At 35.7% G+C, this 19,431-nt stretch overlaps 1 protein-coding gene across 1 annotated transcript in view; it reads left to right on the forward strand.

The window, feature by feature from the left end:
• Positions 1-2,319: 2,319 nt before the first annotated feature.
• Positions 2,320-19,431, forward strand: part of LOC149804811 (heterogeneous nuclear ribonucleoprotein U-like protein 1) — a 57,635-nt gene continuing 40,523 nt past the window's right edge. The window contains exons 1-8 of the mRNA XM_089944857.1: positions 2,320-2,584; positions 4,461-4,654; positions 7,103-7,235; positions 9,134-9,263; positions 10,589-10,659; positions 11,657-11,796; positions 15,303-15,399; positions 16,078-16,190. Coding sequence (XP_089800983.1) covers positions 2,455-2,584; positions 4,461-4,654; positions 7,103-7,235; positions 9,134-9,263; positions 10,589-10,659; positions 11,657-11,796; positions 15,303-15,399; positions 16,078-16,190 — 1,008 coding nt within the window. The 5' untranslated portion in view covers positions 2,320-2,454. The remainder of the gene's footprint in view (positions 2,585-4,460; positions 4,655-7,102; positions 7,236-9,133; positions 9,264-10,588; positions 10,660-11,656; positions 11,797-15,302; positions 15,400-16,077; positions 16,191-19,431) is intronic.

Raw genomic sequence — 19,431 nt, forward strand, 5'->3', positions numbered from 1 at the left:
ATATCAGTCTGACATGGACATCTGTAGGCCGCCAGGGTTGAAGAAGACTTGCGTTCGGCTTGGTGTGTGTGTGTGTATGTGTGTGTGTGTGTGTGTGTGTGTGTGTGTGTGTGAGAGAGAGAGAGAGAGAGACAGAGAGACAGACAGACAGACAGACAGAGAGACAGAGAGAGATTTTATCGGGTAAATGGTTATGACTGGAGTCATATCAGTTTGATTTATTGTAACTATTTTAGTATCTGTCAATAAAGTTAGTCAGAAGATCTACCCATTTTATACATTCATTCTGAGTAAAATATTTCTCTCTTCTTGTCGTCGGAGTTCTATTCAACTTTTGTATTATAGATGCTGATTTATCGGAATAAACTGAAAAGTATTTGATATTTTATTTCTCCAATAATTCCTTAATCTTGCCGTTATACCGTTATTTCCATTCGTCCAACTATGTATTTTCTGGTTTGGGCGCATTAATATGTTATTTCTGAATGCGTTCAGTATGTCATTCCCGTTTTTAATTTAAACTTTTCAGTCCAAGCCTGTTTTAAGAATACGTTTGTCACTGTCCGAAATGCACTTTCCGTTTCGTATGATTGCTTGAGGTTTGATTGCCTCTAGTCATCTGTTTGGTTAACATATACCTTTTTAAAATGGAAATATAAGTAAATACAATTAAGCTTTTCCTCATGTTAATATCTTATATTGTGATGGCATTAAATAAGTTCTTATTTAAGATGTAATATTTTGATAAAATAGTCGAGACCCCCACCCCACCCTTGTTCGAAGTACTTGATATCGTATCTAAAAAATAATCAAATTTAAGTTGATGGAGGGTGACATATATTATTAAGAGCTATTCAACTAAACAAAAAATGAATTCCTGTCATAAATTTAAAAAATAAAATTTCTTGGCACTTTTAAAATGATAATTCAACTACAATGAATCCATTAATTTGAATACAAGACATATATTGGTACTTGATCAAAGTACTGAGAGAGAGAGAGAGAGAGAGAGAGAGAGAGAGAGAGTTTATAGTGATGTCCAGCACTGAGGCATCATGCAGCAGACATGTAACATGATGTCTCACCCAGTCACATTATCCTGACACCAGACAGACCAGTCCTAACACTAACCTCTTAATGCTGAGTGCCTAGCGAGACAGCTGTTAGTACCATTTTTTTAAAAGTCTTTGGTATGAATCAGACGGTGTTCGAACCCACGACCTCCCTCTTCCAAGATGGATGCTCTAACCACTAGGCCACCGGAGCGGTCGTGCTAAGAGAAGTCGCTAGTAAAATTGTTTGAAACAAAGTTATAGTGTTTCTAATGCACGAAATGAATCCAATTAAAAACTGACACTTGTCTCATGCATATAAAAAATAAAATGCGAATGTCTGTGTTAAGAATGAACCAACACGATTTGGGGAGGGAGTATGTCTTGCCTGCTTCGCCTATACATGATCCATAAACTTAGCATAGCTGCTTCGTAATAATATATGCCATTGAAACCATAATTTAGCTTTATGGGTGATAACGTAAGTCACATTTAGGCTAAAATGGAGTCAGTAGTGTTAGCCTATGTTTATTTTGTCCGACTGTACTTTTAGATTAGACCGACCGTACATTAGGCCGACTTTACTATTAGACCAGGCCGATCATACTTTTAGTGTAAGCCGACCTAATAGTGTCAGTATTCTTTTTTCGCTTTATTTCTCTCCTGTTTCAAAAGGTGTGAAACAGCCCGTACACAAATGTGATGGATGTTGATAAAGGAAATATTTAGGCAAAAAGAATGTCTGGGCTTGAAACATTTTGTTTTGGCAAAGTCTAGCGGAGAAAAATAAATAGCGGTTCCTTAATGTGTGCATTGATATCAACAACAAAAGTGAGTATTTCTCGCTCTTTTTCCACAGATGAAAATTTAATTTTCAATATGTCTGTTTGTTTGTTTTTATTATTTTGTTCGTTATTTTTGTTTATTTTTAAAAAGGTAAATCAATGCTATGACGTACTAACACATTAGTCACTCATTAGCTGTCCTTTTTTAATATAGATAATGATATAATGCAAATTTTATAAATCAAACTTATCGAAAAAAAATGCTCCAACGCTCTATTTTTCTCAGTATTATATATTGCAGTTCAGGCTTTGAGTAAAATGTGTCAATGTCTATGTGTTTTGGTTTGGACAGACCATGTCGCGAGGCCAGTTTTAGACACGGTGACAGGTTTAAACAAAACCGTGGTAAGAGAATCGACCAATCAGCAATCGTTCTGTTCTTCGTTTCAACTCCTGTCGTTAAAATAAACGAACATACTTTGCAAGCTCCACATGTGCGCGTTCTTTTTCGCCCGCCATTTTGAATGTGTTGAGTACATTCAGAGTTACGGATCGATTTTTATTTAACTATCTATCGTTCCTCCATATTTCTTCTTTAGTTTACTTGTTAAACAAAAATGAGTGAATTAGACCCGGCCAAATTGGATAAGTTAAAGGTTGCAGATCTGCGAGAGGAACTCAAATCTAGGGGTCTGGATACTAAAGGAACAAAAGCGGTGTTGGTGAAGCGGCTGAAGAAAGCTTTAAGTAAATTTCTCATGCCTTCTCAACTTCTGTTTGTATTTTGCTCTGTTGTTATATTTAATATCTATGTTTGTAATGGTTATTTAGATGCCTTCGAATTTTTGGTCTTACATTTTATATGCTCACCCGTTTGTTTTCGCAAAGCCATGTGGGCACAAGGTCAAGGTCAGTATGTTTGGCTTGTCGATATGCAATGTTCTCATTTAAAAGCATTGTCAAAGTTCTGACATACATTTCCTTGGGATGGTAATTAGATAGTTAACATGTATTAGATTATTTTGATAACATTTCGTTATTTTGAGGAAGCCTAAAACAACCTGACGTGACAAATTTAGAGTTGAGAATTTGTAGAAATGTTTTTTTTTTTTAAAGTCCTACAATGTAAGACTCTTCACCCGATCATTTTTGCTTTGAGGTTGCCTGACACGAGATTGAGAGGTCAAATTTTGAGGAATATCTCGCATACTTGCCCATATGTACACTTCCACAAATTTAAGTCTAATTGATATACTTTGCAGTCTTTATCCTGATGGAATTAAAATCTGTCACTGTCAAATTGTTGCATTTCATGTTCTAATGACATGCATTTCATTTGGTTGAAATGTGATGGTAGATGAGTGCTGAAGTAGGTTTCAGCAGAGTCTTATAGTACTAATATTGGTACCCTTACTCCTACCTCGTGGACAGGGTACTAACATGAGCATATACCTCTCAATGGAGCAAGCCAGGTGTGATTCACACCCGGCACTCTTTTAACCTTATAACAACACTTTGAACATATTTCTTGTATATAATGCAATAAATTGAGTAATCCTTTTATTTATTACTGGAAGTATCGAAAATTATTGTAGAAATAGTTGTGAAATCTCGCTTACCTTTTTTAGCTGATATTTTCGTTTAGATCGTCCGCCTTATTAGTTCAAATAATGATTACATCCGTTCTCAGCCTCATTTGTGTGCCATATAAGGACATTGATGCCTTATTTGGAAACGTAAACAAATCGTAAAAATTTGGCGTTGTTTGAGTCAGAAATTCTGCGCATTAAAAGTAAATATGGTTTATCGGCAACTTTGAGACTCCACCAAGAAGTGATTATTCGTCACTTAATTGATAATATAGCGTAGAATATCCAAATATGGTCTGGCAAGCCTTGCATAGAAAAAGGGTCACGACGAGAGTCTCGCGTTATCTGTCATGGTGGACAGGGTGAGGTTAGTGTAACCATGCCAATTTATTTTTTCGTGTAAGGGCTTAATGAATTCAAAATAAGCCAAACTTATTTCACAACATGATAATACTTATGTAGTAGATTTCTGCACTCTTTGTTTTTCTGATTTTAGTGATGACATATTTTGCTCCATTACATGATATGGTATCAGTTCGTAGCCTCAGCCACAACAAATCAAGTTGAGGCTACAATATCGTAGCTATCTTAGTGCAACAAAACCTAGTGTCTTGTGAAATGTGTTTCATTTTGATGAAGCCAGATTCACCAGAGAGTACATGTAGTTACACGAGTTCAGTAAAATCATTAACACTGCATGATGAATATTATACTGAGAAAATCCTTTTATACATTAAATGCAGGTATGGCTTGATGTAAGGTTATGACTGCTTGTGTGCATCTAATGTACTTTTGGAAAGACTAGTTGCACTGACCCCACATAACAATGTAAGTGTCAGAATAACAGAAATCAGGTGGGATGGGTCAGATGAAACTGAGTACGGGGGGACAACTTTTTTTGAGGGAAAGCGGTTTTTAACAATTTTACCTGTAATATTGCTAAGGGTTATCACAACCACACAATCCTACTTGGAGGATAAAGTATACATTACTGAGGTTAATTGCTTTGACCTTGTACCCTTTTTTTTTACCAGAGTCAGGAGGAGATGGTGACGAGGGAGATACTTCTCTGACTGATGGTGGAGATGGGGATGGTGATGCATCAATGGACTCTTCACATGTTCAGGATGAGAGCACACAGGACTCCAGTCAAGATGCAGAAGCTATTCAGACAGAAGAAGCTGGGGCTGCAGAAACAGGTGATGGCACCCAGGAAGCTCCTGAAAAGGTATCTGATCGAAATTTGTTGTTTGCATGTGTATTTACACTATTCTGTTACTTTTAATGGTAACCAAATTAGCTGATTTTGCTAGATAGCTATTAAATTTATCAAATGTTTTTTTTCTGCTCCAGTGACCTAGTGGTTAGAGCAGCCGCACTGGATGCGGGAGATTGTGGGCTTGATCCTCAGCCCAGTAATACCAAAGACTAAAAAAAAATATGGTACTAACAGCTGCCTCACTTTGCACTAAGCATTAAGAGGTTAGTATTAGGACTGGTCTGCCTGGTATCAGGGTAATGTGACTGGGTGGGACATCATGCTATATATATCTGTGACATGATGCTCCAGGGCTTGACATTAGCGGTAGTCCTCTAGCATGAGGCTAGCAGATTTCCTGTCGGACTAGAAACTTTCATAATGTTAATAGTCTGATGGGGTAGTAAGTTTTGGTTATCAATAGTCAGCATTTCTTTATGCCATTCCCTAATAAAGACTTGACTTTGCAGATGTTCTGTAGAATCAAAGCATTGGCCATTGTAAATAGTCATAAAATATTAGCATGAGAAGATGAAGACAATTTCTGCCTCGGAAAGGTGTGTTTCTGTAACAAGAATCCATCGATTTTGTGCATTTCACATAACCGCATATTATGGTCCCGTCATTAACAATGGAAGTTTGGTAATTGATCCTAATTAATCTGATAACGAATTAAATGAAAAATGGCGTGGTATCACACTTTATTCGATCGACAACAGTAACAAACTACAAAGCAGTATGCCACACAAAAGAACACGGCAAAAACTATTCAAAGAAATTAGTTTGCACATTTTTTCGTTTAAGGTTATTTTTATTTTTTTGCTCGCTACCCAAACGCACCAACAGTCACAAAGAGGAAACTACATATTTTACATTTCCATCAAAATAATTATAAGAATTTGATCAATTTATTACGATTACATTATTGACACATCCTTTTCATACAACTACTTTTTCTATGGTGATAAGAATAGTTTTTATATTTTTCCCATACAAGAATGAACAAATAATTGAATACACAAGAGATATCCAAGTAGAATGCCATACATTTGTTGAGAACTAAAATCTCTGAGCATGGGCATCTAAGATTTGAAAATTTTGCGCCTTATTATTAATTTCAACAATACATTGAGGTTTGATTAATTAGGAACAATTACCAAACTTGCGACTTATGATAACGTAAATGGAGCTGTTAAATACAACACGACGAGTGTTAGATGGTAACACACCTTTTCCAAGCTGAAACTAACACTATCTTCTGATGCTAGTATTTTATAACAGTGTTTATAAAAGCCACTGCTTTGATCATGCAGAAAAACCGCTGAGATTAAGTCTATGTTAGGGAGAGGCCATTTAATTGTGGGAGGGGGCAAAGAAACGCGTTTTGAAATGTGTTTCTTGCTCATATATAAAGGACACTGTGGCATTCCTTTTCTTGCTTTAAATAATTTGCGTCAGCTATACTATAACATCCCGTATTGCAAAACAAGACACAATTCCCTCCTTATAAGACAGGCAAAACGTGCCATGTGATAGGTGTTCAGCCACTGGAAAAAAGCAAAAGTTGAATGAGAATGATGAGGAATAATTCTTATGATGGGAAAAGCATCATGGAAAATTTCAGAAGAAATGTACAGAAGACAGGGAATGGCTGAATTATGACAAGGAAAGGAACGTTATGTGGTGTAACAGGTGTACGCAATTCGCAAAAACAAACACACAGAAAACATCCAGTTTTGTTGTGGTCGTTCGAACTTTTAAATTGAATCGGTAAACGTACATGATAGCTGTGTGACATTGTTTTGTGAACAGGACTGGTAGAGATTTGGCAGGACTAGTAAATTTCTCAATATATTAGTCCTTCTGGCTACAAAGAAATATGTGTTAAAGCCCTGCACTGTAAACTGTCACACTGCAGCGATATGACTGGAAAATTGTTAAAGCTTTGTTAAAAGTCCAAATCACACATGCACACTCAAATCTGTATTAGCAAAAAAATTCCTACCATTTTTGTCCAATATACTTTCAGGCCCCATTTTAATCCATCGATGTTTTGTATTTTTCAACATCAAGTTAGTGATATTAGTGGCCTTTCAAGCAAAGTTTGCTTTCAGGAGGAGTAAACTTTTCACCAGAGCTGACCATGTCGTAACTGTTACCATAGCATATATAAAATCAAAGTATTTTAATTCATGTTTACTCCATGTGAAATATTAATGTTAAGTGAAAAATGGTTAAAAAATATTTGAACATTGTTCCAATTTTGATCAGGATCTGAAGGTGTAAGTATTACTCTGATTGCAATATCTAAACATTGTAGATGCAGCTGTTTAACCAATGATGCTTGTAATTATTGCATCATTACAGCATTTTGTTTTCTTTTTTGTTTTTTTTGCACATGGAGTTTTTGTTTTTTAGCAGGAGGGTGAAGCGGCAGGAGAGCAGAAAGAGGAATCGGGTGAGGAGGAGCAAGCAACAGGGGAAGGGGATGGAGAACCTCCTGAGGGCATTGAGGAGTTCCAGACACTGGATGAAACAAAGGAAGAAGATGGTAGGCTGATATGGACAACAAATTTTGCTCTAATAGAGGCAGTGCAGGGTAGACAAGTTAATATGCTTTAAAGATAACACTTGATTGAGTTGAATCTACAAGATTATGGCTTTGATTTGGATTTGCTCATCCATGAATAAGTTTGTTGCTGGAGATTGATATTTCCACACACTTGTCATGTGTGTTGTTGAAATTGAAGAAACTACAGTGGATCTTTGGAGATCCTAAATCCTTACAATCCCATTCCTTTTTAGGTACCCTGTCTGTTTTCCGTTGCCAACCCTAGCACTTTTTTTCTGCCAAGGTAAAAAAAAGAAAAAAGAAAATGTATATAAAAATTCTGCCGAATTGATTTATGGATCTAATAGAGCTAGTTTTGCCCAGTGCTTAAAGCACTTTTGTGTGTGTGTGTAAATATATATATGCACAGTCAAACCCTGTTATCTCTATTACCGGGGTGGGTGTCCAAAAAACGTGTCCAGCTATATCAAGGTTGATAAAAACTGATTACGATTATACCTTTATTCCTGTCTCTTACTCTAAGGATTACTGAAAAGTTTGGAGTTTTAAGATTAATGATTGTTTTTTTTTTTTAATTTTATAGAGGTCAACTTTAATAGCAAGTGTTCTGATTTCATAACACTTTTTTACACAGAATTTGGACTCCAGCTGTCCATAGCAGACAATATTTCCAGACAATGTATATTTTGTATTGAACATAATAATAATGATAATAATAATATTTCATTTAGAGAAGGTGACTTGAAAAGAACTAATCTACCTTGAGGCTTTCTAGCTGTTATGTATAATATATACGGTATATACATGTGAAACATCGGACTTGACCCTAAATCAAAATATCAAGCCTGGAACATATGCGGATGCATCTGTGGACACATAAACATATATAAAATATAAACTATCATCCTGCAAAAAATACAGCTGTGAAAATTATGCAAAAGTACAGAAATATGCGCAATATTTGTATTACTTTAACTGTTCAGTGGTCTTAGTTATGAAAGAAGAAAGTGTAGGAGCCTGCTATGTGTCACTGGAAATGTTCCATACCAGTGGACCAGTTCAATGAAAACTTGTTTTAAACTTATTCCTTCTGTGGCCTTGATAAAATGTAATTTTTACTTCTAATGGACCTTAAATTTGGAGTACTGTTGGCATCTCTTTGGTGAAGGATATTGCTTATACAGGAATATCTTATCTGGATTCTTTATACATCAATTTGGCCTTTCTAAGAATATCCTTTCATGCATCATTAAAGTCGTTGATTAATATTCATTACATCCTGGAAACTATCAGTACATTGATTTAGCATGCCCTCTGTTAAGAAGTTAGTGTTAGGACCAGTAAAGAGAATGAATCTTATTAGATACGTCGCATAAGAACAGTGAAAGAAACTGGCTTTAACTTTGAACTATACATGCACCCACTCTCTAATAAACTTTGTATCAGTTTAGAGTCTATATTTTTCAAAACAGCAACTCGTTTACTTCATTCTCAAATGCGGGATGTCGCAGAATTGAACCCAGGCAGATTCATAAAAAAATTATTTATAATAATAATGCTAGTGCTCAGCATTACGAGGTTAGTGTTAGAACTGGTCGGCCTTGTGTCAGGATAATGTGACTGGGCAGGACATCATGCTACGTGTTTGTGGCATGATGCCCCAGTGCTAGATATCACTATAAATGGCCTCACTGCAGACATCATACCAGTATGACTGAAAAAATTGTTAAAGCTATGTTAAAAAGTCATAATAACACGAAACAGATTTCATTGCCTTGATCAGAAATTTTCTATGAATAGCTGATGAGGTGGCTGACTCCATTGCCATCACTTGGGCAGAATTTTATGATTATAGTGTTTGTCTTCTATTTTATCAGATGATAAGGAGGAGAAGAGAGGAGACAAAAGAAAGAGGTCCCACTCCAGGGAGCGGAAGCGATCTCGGAGCCGAAGTCGCAGTAGGAGCCGTGACAGGGATCACAGGGACGGCCGCCATCATAAGCGTGGGTAAGATAATGCTGACTACATGGTCAGCATAGTGTAGTAATCAGGAGTTCTTCACAAGAAATTGTAATTAAAAGTTTTGCTTAAAGGTTGCGTAATGTCTCCCTCTTAGTAAGAGGGGTGGTTAAATGGGTTTGGCTGACATTATCTAGATCATGACCTCCCTCGATATTATAGCCTGGTGGGAGTGAAAGAGTAGAATTTTGGCAGAGAACTGAGCAAGAATACTGAGAGAAATAAAGCAATATGGAGCCCTCTTTGACAAGAAAATAACAAATTTAATTAGACCAAATTAATAACGGCAATTCCACTTCAAGTTAGATTATGTCAGTGGAATTTAACAGGTGTGTCTCATTTGGATTTATTTCATCATTATAACGAGAGATGGAAAGAGTGCAATGTCTATGATTGATGTGCTGCATCACCTTCCTTCCTTTTGACCGTATATCGTCTCCTAGTTAGCTTTCCTAAGCTCTATGCTTTGTCCCTTCATGGACTTCCTGATCAACCCTTTTGTAAATGTCTTTAAATGATGGAATTTTTAACCAAATCGTCTTAAGAAGTTTTATTGCCACACAAAAATTCAGGGTTAAACTTTTTCGTTACAAGATAAGATTCTAATACTTTACATTTATTGGGTTTTTTCATACTGTGATAGGAAATGTTTACTTTGTATAACATGCACATATATTGTTCTAGGATTCTTTAGAATTAAAGGTTTGAAAGGAAACAGTAATTTATACTCACTATGTTGTTTCCACATAGCAACATAATGCAGGTCAGTAAAGTAAAGTTTGTATTTGTATTCTGTGCATTGAAATGGCTTTAAATGCCAATTTATGGGAATATAGTCATATTTGTTTTGTCTGACCTATTTTGTGGTTTTGTACATGATCATCTTTTCTGACATATATGTTTTGGAGAGTCTTGAAAGAGAAACATCTTCAGATTTGGAAAATGCATGTTTTATCATCCAAAACATTCTTTAATTCCATTCAGTAATGGTCATATGTTAACCTTGAAAAAATTAATTTCATCCTGGAAAAGACGTAGAAATTTATATTTAGAAAAGTGTCGGAACCATGTTTTTGTGGTAGCATGGGTGGGGTGGAGTTGTCTTAGACGGTCACCTTTACAGATCACTCACCTCTGTCCATTGGGTTTGAGTCTTATTGGTTGACATTTGTATTTGGGAAAGTTTGCCAGTAGCTTCCTGTGGGTAATTTCTTCTTCCTCCACGAAATATGCTGGCTCATGTATACACTTACATGTGTTGAAAATGGCAGACCCACAAATCACCACTTCCATGATGTTTTGTATCTTTGCAGACGTAGCCCACCTCCTCCTGAGATGGAAGATGATAACTGGGTCAATCTTACTGATGCACTGCTGGATAGATGTAAGTGCTGTACTTTCACTCTGTTTGCACCATAATTGAGTGTGAATGAGTGGCATTTTAAGGATGTGGTCGAGATGGCATCATGTCAGTTTATTACATAGTCCTGTATTTGGAGACCAGGTAAACAGGGGCATCTTTAATGTGTTATACAGTTTTTGTTTACATTGCTTTGTGAGCAAGATTAAAAGCAATAGCAGTCAAATGACTAAGTTATCTCTGCATATTATTTCAATGCAAGTATCTCAATATCCACTGATCCAAGAGAGTTTGCACCTTGTATGGAAATGTTCAGACAGAGTTGTATTCTAAAGTTCTTGATGTCTTGATCATGACACTTTACCAAGCAAGTGTCAGTTTTGCATGCACATGCGTGTCAAGTATTAAGCTTTTGGCATAATCATTAAGCTTTTTTCACTGAATTACTTCTTCCGCTTGCCTGTAGATGGATTGCATTTTTCTGATACATTAAGAATAATAGTAAGGCTTTAAAAAGTTGTTTTTGTTACATATATTATCTCTTTTATTCAACTTACAAAAATTTGAGAATCTCCAACAACAAAAAAACGGTTGTGTGAGATTAGCGCAAGAGCTAATTTGTCCATCATAAATCTATAACTACCTTCCTAATTTTCTACTGTAGCAACTATACGGCCCGTTTCCAAGAAAACAGGTGGGTTTCTTTAATTTGAAAGAGTGACTGCAGATTCAGTTTATTGATAATCAAATTAGGTAGCAGGTAGTCTGTAACCCAAAGATATCTTTAAAAATCCTGCAGAGTTCTCTGTTTTAGTAGCAGTTTATTATTTTAATATGTTTCCTACAGATTTCTTTGCAACATGTTTGCTACTTTCTCCCAAATTATGGGCCTTGGACCCATACCAGTTTAAAAAGAATTTTTTTTGTTGAAATTCATGTTTTTTTTCCCCGCCCCTTTTTTGCTCAGTAGGTGCGTTGTTTGCTGGATACGCTCTTTGCTTATGCTGTCTTGTCATTTCAGACAACTGTGACTTAAATGTAAGGATAGATGACAGTGGTTTAAAGGCACATCCCTTGACTGTGGAGGGATTTGCCATGATGTGGGCTGGATGCAGATCTACATATGGAGTCAAATCTGGAAAAGTGGCTTTTGAAACAAAAGTAAGGGAATTCTGCTGACAGCTTTTGTTTTTTTATTTTACTCAAATCTAAGTGATATTACCTTAATGTCTGGGAAAATAGTCGTGAAAAATAACTGATTGTTTAATTTTAATATTACGATGTCCGTTTCTGATACCAAGACTTAAATTTCATTAGCATTAGCTCCTGGGGCAGTTGGTAAAATCAAGTAAACTTAAAACACAACCTGTTAAAAATCTGCTGAACAGAATTTGGCCTAGTTTGATTTAAGGCATTCAGACTTGAAAGCCTTTGGAATTCGTGGACAGGATTAAGATCTGCCATCAGATATGGCAGTCATTACTTATAAATATAAAAAAAAGCTTTGGACTACTTCTCAAAAATGGCTGAACAGAATTTGATTCTGTTTCACAGCATACTAATATTACAGCCTTCCAAATTGGTAGAAAATACCATCAAACATGGTTGCCATTAAAAAAATGCAGAAACCTTTTAACTGTTAAGAATTTGATCAGTTGTGACAGAAAGTAGCCTGGCAAGAGGTCTTCAAATTTACATGTGTTAATTTGTGTAAAAATACAGCTTATGTTGTTAAACAACTTTAGCACAAAAAGTGCAAACAAAATTGTAACCAGATCTGGTGTCAAGCATCCTGGCTTACGAACGTTATTAGAGGTTGGAGAGAGGTGCTTTATATTTTAAGAGGCACTTTAAAATTGTTATTTTTGAAACACGTAAAATCAATAGGATTACAAGAAAATGTTCAAGAAAGCGTCCTACAGAGACAGTTTTTTTTTTTTTGCCATAGCCCATCATGCATTTGGCTTTCAACAAAGGCCTGCAGATAGAACAGTCTCAGGCCCACTGTCGCCTGCTTATGACGGAATTGCACTGAAAAAACCTTCATTCTAACCTTTTTTATTATTATTATACCTGCCTTTCAATTACTTGATCAAAAATTTCTCACTGATAGCAACCATGTTTCTTTAAACCATTGTATTTTTTAAAAGAAAGTAACTTGCCCTTGGCAGTAAGAACACCTCCCAGTTGGGGATGTTTTCAGTATTTGGTTTGCTTGGACCCTTGTTATAAAATAGAAAAACGGTTGCATACACCAATATTTCAGAGAGACATTCTTTACTAGCTCTGACAAGGAGTAGACCCCAACTAGTGTCTCTCTGTTGCTTGACCTGTTAATACTAGATTACAAACCCAAGAAGTTGTAGAGACTGAAGAAGATAGATGGGCTCCAAAACCTCGATTGAGATTAAACTAGTTTTGAGAGATATATCTAGAAACAATCTAGAAAATCTTTCTTAACATGTTAGGAAATTTATTAATAAACTTGATTGTTTATTGATGAACAGATGCATTATTATACAACCTGTTTACTTCTACTGGTCATAAAACGGAAGGAAATTTATACATTCACATTACAGTTCCTCCATATGGGTTATTGGGTGTTTAAAAATTGGGCTGGGAATGGATCAGCATGAGTTGGTGTGGTTAGTGATAAATACCTGTGTAACAACACTTTTCATTGGATGTGACCATTGATGCAACCTTGGATCAAATATTATAAACCAATCACGTTGACACTTTCCTTTTCTAGGAATAACTTGATTAGTGGTACTTTAGTAATAGTAATGGCATTGGGAAACTCGCAGCCATTGACAGTTCTAAGCTTCTTTGGGCCCTCACACCCAAAAGAAAATGAAATCAATTGAAGATAATAACGTAGCCAATAACAATAATAAGACACCAATCAGGCTAAACCAGTTGAGATTAGTAGTGAGATTAAATCAGATCAAAGGAGAAATTTCCATGATGGCTGAAAGATTTTCCATGGTTGGCTTAAAAAGGTGATCACAAGGCTTCTGTTATTGCTGATTCTATGGTGAGGGAATTTCATAAAGCAGTGGAAGGAGGCCAGCATTCTAGTTGCTATGAAAGTTGTATTTTGGATGGATAAAGAGGACATTTCTATTACCAAAATATGACTGTTATGAAGTTACTTGAGGAACAACAGGGATAGCATTGGACTTTGCCAATGTTGCAAATTGCAATTTTGTTTTTCTTATTGGTGACAAAATATACCATCTGGCAGTCTTGTTGGCTGTTAAAAATGTATATACAGTCTTGGGTTTGGAGTTCAGAAATTCAAAGGCACCATGACAGGAAGCTGCAAACTTTGATATAAATTGGGCTGGAATCTATTGTTACATAAATCTTTGTTCATATTGACTAGCCACCCTAACATGGCATTGTTATATAATAATCCACTTCTGGATTTATGTTGAGACAATCTCATGCTGTTAAACTACCAATGTTGTTTATAGGCTTGCACTTGTTACATCTCGGGTAGCAGATGAGGTACACTTCTTAGTTGATCATCAGAGTGTACTGACATGAATATTCTACTTTATCAAAGCCATGTCCATTCGCACTACAAGACTATCAGACATCCAAACTTTGCTTAATGAACCAGTTCTGAAAATGAAAGTGGTTCATGAAGTGCGCTGGTTGTCTGTTTATCCATGTACAAGTCATTGGACTCTCAAATCATGTTCTTTGCACTGAAAAAGATAAGTCAAATGAGTATAGAAACTAAATGAATCATTACAACTTGCCTGCTTATGGATGTCCTTTCTATAGTGTTAGAATTGTGTCTGGTATTTTAGAACTCTGACCTTGATGTGAGCATTGTTTAAGTGCCTGTGGACATTGTAAAAAATGCCTTGAACATAGATAAATTGGGAGAAATGTCATCTGTTTCTCTTCTGGAGCAGTTTGACTGTTGATAAAGGTAAACTTGTCTTCAAAGGCAACCATACTATACTGAGGAAAGAGGGATTTACTGAAGACATACATGTATGGCTTGAAAATGTGCACAAGTCGTGAATGTTTGGCTTGATTATTGAGAAATTTGCAACTACTACTCCTGGAATAAATCTTGCTACTGGGATATATTTGTTTGAAATACTGATAATAAAAGATCATATTTACATGTTTAATATTCAGTTTTTTTTTAATTTATGCCATGAACTTTATATACTGAGCCAAAACTTTATATACTGATCGTTTGATTTATCATTTATCTTTAAAATATTTTGCTTCACTGTGTTGTTGCTGCAATAGATGCAGATGTTTTAGCTGGAATGTTTGTCTAAATGAATACTTCTTGTTTTATAAATAAAAATCATTTTTTATTAAATGACAACAAATTGACAGTTCAATGTTTTTCTAATCCCCTAACAAGGAAAGCGTTTTTTTTTCAAAAGTAACTTGTCAGGAAAAAGTGGACTTAAGATGTGTTTGATCAGCCCTCCAGTCATCATTGTGACTATTGTATCTGTTTAACATAGTGTGCTAACACTAAAGTGTTGATCTACTTAATATATGAGATTTATCTATATGCTTCCGAGGGATTGAAGACAGAGCCATACCTGCATGCATCAGAATAATTGAACATGCCATGTTCCATTTGTTTTCTTCAGTGTTATAATTACTGAAATTGTTCTTTACAGCTTCTGGAGAATTTGAATGTGGATCATTTGGCAGATGAAGTTGACCCCCATGTTCTCAGAGTTGGTTGGTCAACTGATGATACTTCACTGCAGTTAGGTATGTCATTCCATAGTTTCAACTTCTAAATTTGGCATTTGTGTTTTACTGGAGCATTCCTTATACTTGTGTTTATATTTAAGGCTTGATTTGTCCAAAATTTATAATAGGTTTGACCAGGTGAGGTAGGGGTAGAACAATTTTCCCAGATGTACAATTTTTTTTATCTCAAAGTCATGCCATAGGCTTGTAAAAAATGGTACTAGTAGCTGCCTCGCTATGTGCTCAGCATTAAGAGGTTAGTTGTTAGGACTGGTCAGGCTATTAGGAAAATATGACTGGGTTGGGCATGTCTTGGGCAAGATGCCTCAGTTCTAGATATCACTGAACTGCTACACTGCAGACATTGTAGTGATATGACTGGAAAATTGTTAAAGCTACTTTAAAATTCAAATCACAAACAAAATTGAAGAAATGAACTTTAAAAAATAAACAAAAGCTGATAAGGATATACATTTAATCTGGCAATGAATGATTTTGTTGAATTTATGCAACACAACTGTTAATTCCAACTGTTTTTAACATGACATAAAAATTGTCATACTTTCCTATCTTAGATGCATTGTCTTTTGACAAGACAGTTTTATTCTGAATTTTTTAGTATTTTTACTAGTTGCATCTGTATTCTATATTTTGTTTTTGCTCTACGTTTTAATTTTGCTATCTTGAATAATTTAGGTGAGGAGGAATTTTCTTATGGCTATGGTGGCACTGCCAAATCATCTACGAACTGTAAATTTGAGGACTATGGTCAGAAATTCACAGCTGGGGATGTAGTGACCGCGTATATTGTGAGTATCTACTGGTCAGAAGATCTTGGTTTCAGCTTTCATTACACCACATTTTTTTTCAGGAAAACAATTTTGTTCAGTAATTGCTGGGGTAGCTTTGTGGTTACTATGTTGCATTCATGACCATAAGAGTACTATCTTGAATTCTGCCCAAACCAAGCATGGTTACCTGCTGTGGTGCATCTCTTGTCAGCATGCTTTACAATAATTGACTTGTCACAATGTTCTTCTGTATGTGTTTATATTTATTGTATCATTAATTAATATGAATATGTTGACCTTCAATAGGTATTGCATTATACTCAGACTTTGAGATGGACTGGGTACATAGAGTGACCATACTATGTACCTGCAAACCAACTGTAGTCCTGTCAAGTTGGCAACTCAACAGCAGCCATGGACACGCCACATAGCGATGCATAAGAGTAGTTTGAATTGTATTCCCAGGAAAACTCCCTCAATCAGCCCCAGCTTTCATAAAGCTTCTCAGTCTTTAAGGTGGCAACATTTACTAAATTTTTCAACCTGTTGATTGTATACTGTAGATAAAACTGCTGTTTTAAAAGCAATTGAAACTTGACCTTTTCCCTTATGTGCACATTAGGTGTGGACCACATCTTGAATTAGTAGCCATTGTAGAGGTATTTAGCTCAGCTGGGCTTCAGTATGAGTAACGAGGTCTTTGAGATCACTGCAACTTGAAATGCACTTTGAATGTTTTTTTTTAATAAATCTTCATTGGTATAGTTTTCATTTTTATGATATCTGCTAATGATGTTGGAACAGTCAAATTGTGATGGATTGAATGTTGACTTCCTTCTGACCACCCTGTTGGTATTTGGATCATGCTAATTGGAAATCTCACTTGCTGACTTTATATCCATCCTGATATCTCAAAGTCGGATTGTTTGTGCTGTGCAATTGCAGATTGTTTTAAAGCAGAGCTAGTAGAGGAATGTTTGTGTTTACTCTAGTGTTTCCACATTGTTTATGGATTCAGCTTGTCAGTAGTTATTACACGAGATCTGAGGTATAGAAATTCTATACGAGAAAAAGTATCATCCCTTTTTATGATATGCCAGCTCCGTCACATCTCAAGGACCCAAACTCTCCTTCTGTCTAACCTGATGCTCCTTACCTGTGTAAATTTTGATGTGGGATATGTATCCTTTTGTATTTGCATTTGGCTATGGATTCATCAAGAGTTTACAAGCTGTGAGGTGTGTATTCTGTCATGAACTTGACATTCATGAAGTCTGTGAATGGTTAAATTTGAAATAATCTCTCATCATCATTGCATTGTGTATTATTAGACAGGTGCAGATGTCTCCAAATCGTATCTGTTCTTTGGCATGACGGTATTGAATTGAATCTCACAAAAGATTAGTGTTGCAAGATGCATACATGGAGACAAATGCCCACATGTGTCTTTATCATATGTGCATGTTATGGGTCACATTTTGCAGTAGAGAGGAAAGGGTGCTCTCATCTTAGCCTTGTTCAGCATACCTTTTAAGTAAAAACCAGAATCGAACTTTACTATAGTTGATTAAATTGAGAATTATATTTTGAGACTTGCAAACCAGCCTTTTTGTTGATGAACAAAAATATTAAATTTTGCAGACCACTTTTTTATTAATCAGAACTTGTCTTGAACTGATTCCAAATGAGCTCAGAATATTAAATTGGTCACCATTGGATCTAGGTATGCATACCTGCCATAGATTCCAATTTTGTCGGATTCATTCTGATTTCATAAATATTACGTATTTTGAGTATGCTGTTAAAAATTCTTATGACGTCTAGAAGCTTTCAAAAAATTGATTTAAAACTTAATAGCTACTTGATAAATTGTTTTACGACTTTTTTTCTTTTGCCTTGCATGTTTGAGAATATGGGCAGAACTCTGCGAGAGTGTACCGTGGCCTTGTTTTTTTGTTTGTTTTTTCATTGAGAGCATTGAAAGCCATTGTAACATTGAGATTTTCCAGTAAGAATATGTCATTGTGGTGGCATTACATTAAAAGTGTAATTATGTGGGATGATGATGATAAAAAAAAATCTGCATGATCAGATATGACCAGGTGTAATGCCAAGATGAGTATCAAACATATAGTAATCAGTAATTCACACTTGGATGGAGCTTTTGTTTCTGCACAATTTATCAGATAGACACCATAAGCAGACAATATCATAAGCTGTGGTGGTCTTGATGACATAAAGAGACATCTTTCTACTAAGAAACACGTTACTGTGGCATAAGCTGTGGAATCCAGTGGTAAAATTAGTTCACGTTTTACGACTCCTGCACACTACAGTGTAATAAATGCTGAAGTATTGTTTTTAGAATTTATAGTAGAACATGGATTTCTGATATTTGTTGGCAGATCATGCGGGAAACCTTCTGGAAGCTGTTTCTTGATGCAGTACAGTTAGATGTACTAACAAAATAGCTTGGTGGAAAAAAATGTTCATAACAAGTCAACCTCTGAATAAAACTGATAACCAGTACAATGAGTTGGTTGATTCCTTTTGTTTTATCTTGAAAAGTTGGCAGATATGGGTATGACATTAAAACTAGAAAAATCATGGATTCCTGGTTGATTATCTCCATTCCCAGTGGAATCTGTCAAAGTCTTCCTTCCTCACTGTCCAATTCTAATTAATTCTGAATCCATTATCTTCATTCTGCAAAATTTGCACAGTCTGAAAGAGTGCCCAGTGCATGAAAATGATCCAAACGTCAGAATCTTGATTTTCACTTGAATACTAGTCCCATTGCTGTCAAAAGCCATTAAATTCTAGTGTACTTAAGTGGGAAGAAGAGCAGGTTATAGTATGGCCTATAATAAAATTTCCAGTGATGTGTGCAGGATTTTGACCATAAATTAACGTGCAAATGACACTGAATCTTTTTGCCACTGTTCAACAATAGAGTATTCCCCAGTCATTCTTTATTTCCTACTAATCGCCTTTTATTGCTTCTCAAAACTGAATGACAGATAGCTGCAATCATGTTCGAATAATGTTGTCTTCATCATCTACTGACATGATCCACTGACTGCCGTTGATAGTGAATACAGGTATTAATTGGCCTGAGTCACTTATATCAATGAAAAATTAGAAGTTTACTCTATAAAAATTTGTCATCAGCAACTTTCACCAGTCAGTAAAATATAGCACCACTTGGAAGAAAACTTTCGCTTTGGCGACGTGAGGCCTAGAAGAGGCCCTGTGTGCT

Source organism: Sinohyriopsis cumingii, chromosome 2 (genome assembly GCF_028554795.1).
Source record: "Sinohyriopsis cumingii isolate HCF-2022 chromosome 2, ASM2855479v2, whole genome shotgun sequence".
NCBI classification, from domain to species: Eukaryota; Metazoa; Mollusca; class Bivalvia; order Unionida; family Unionidae; genus Sinohyriopsis; species Sinohyriopsis cumingii.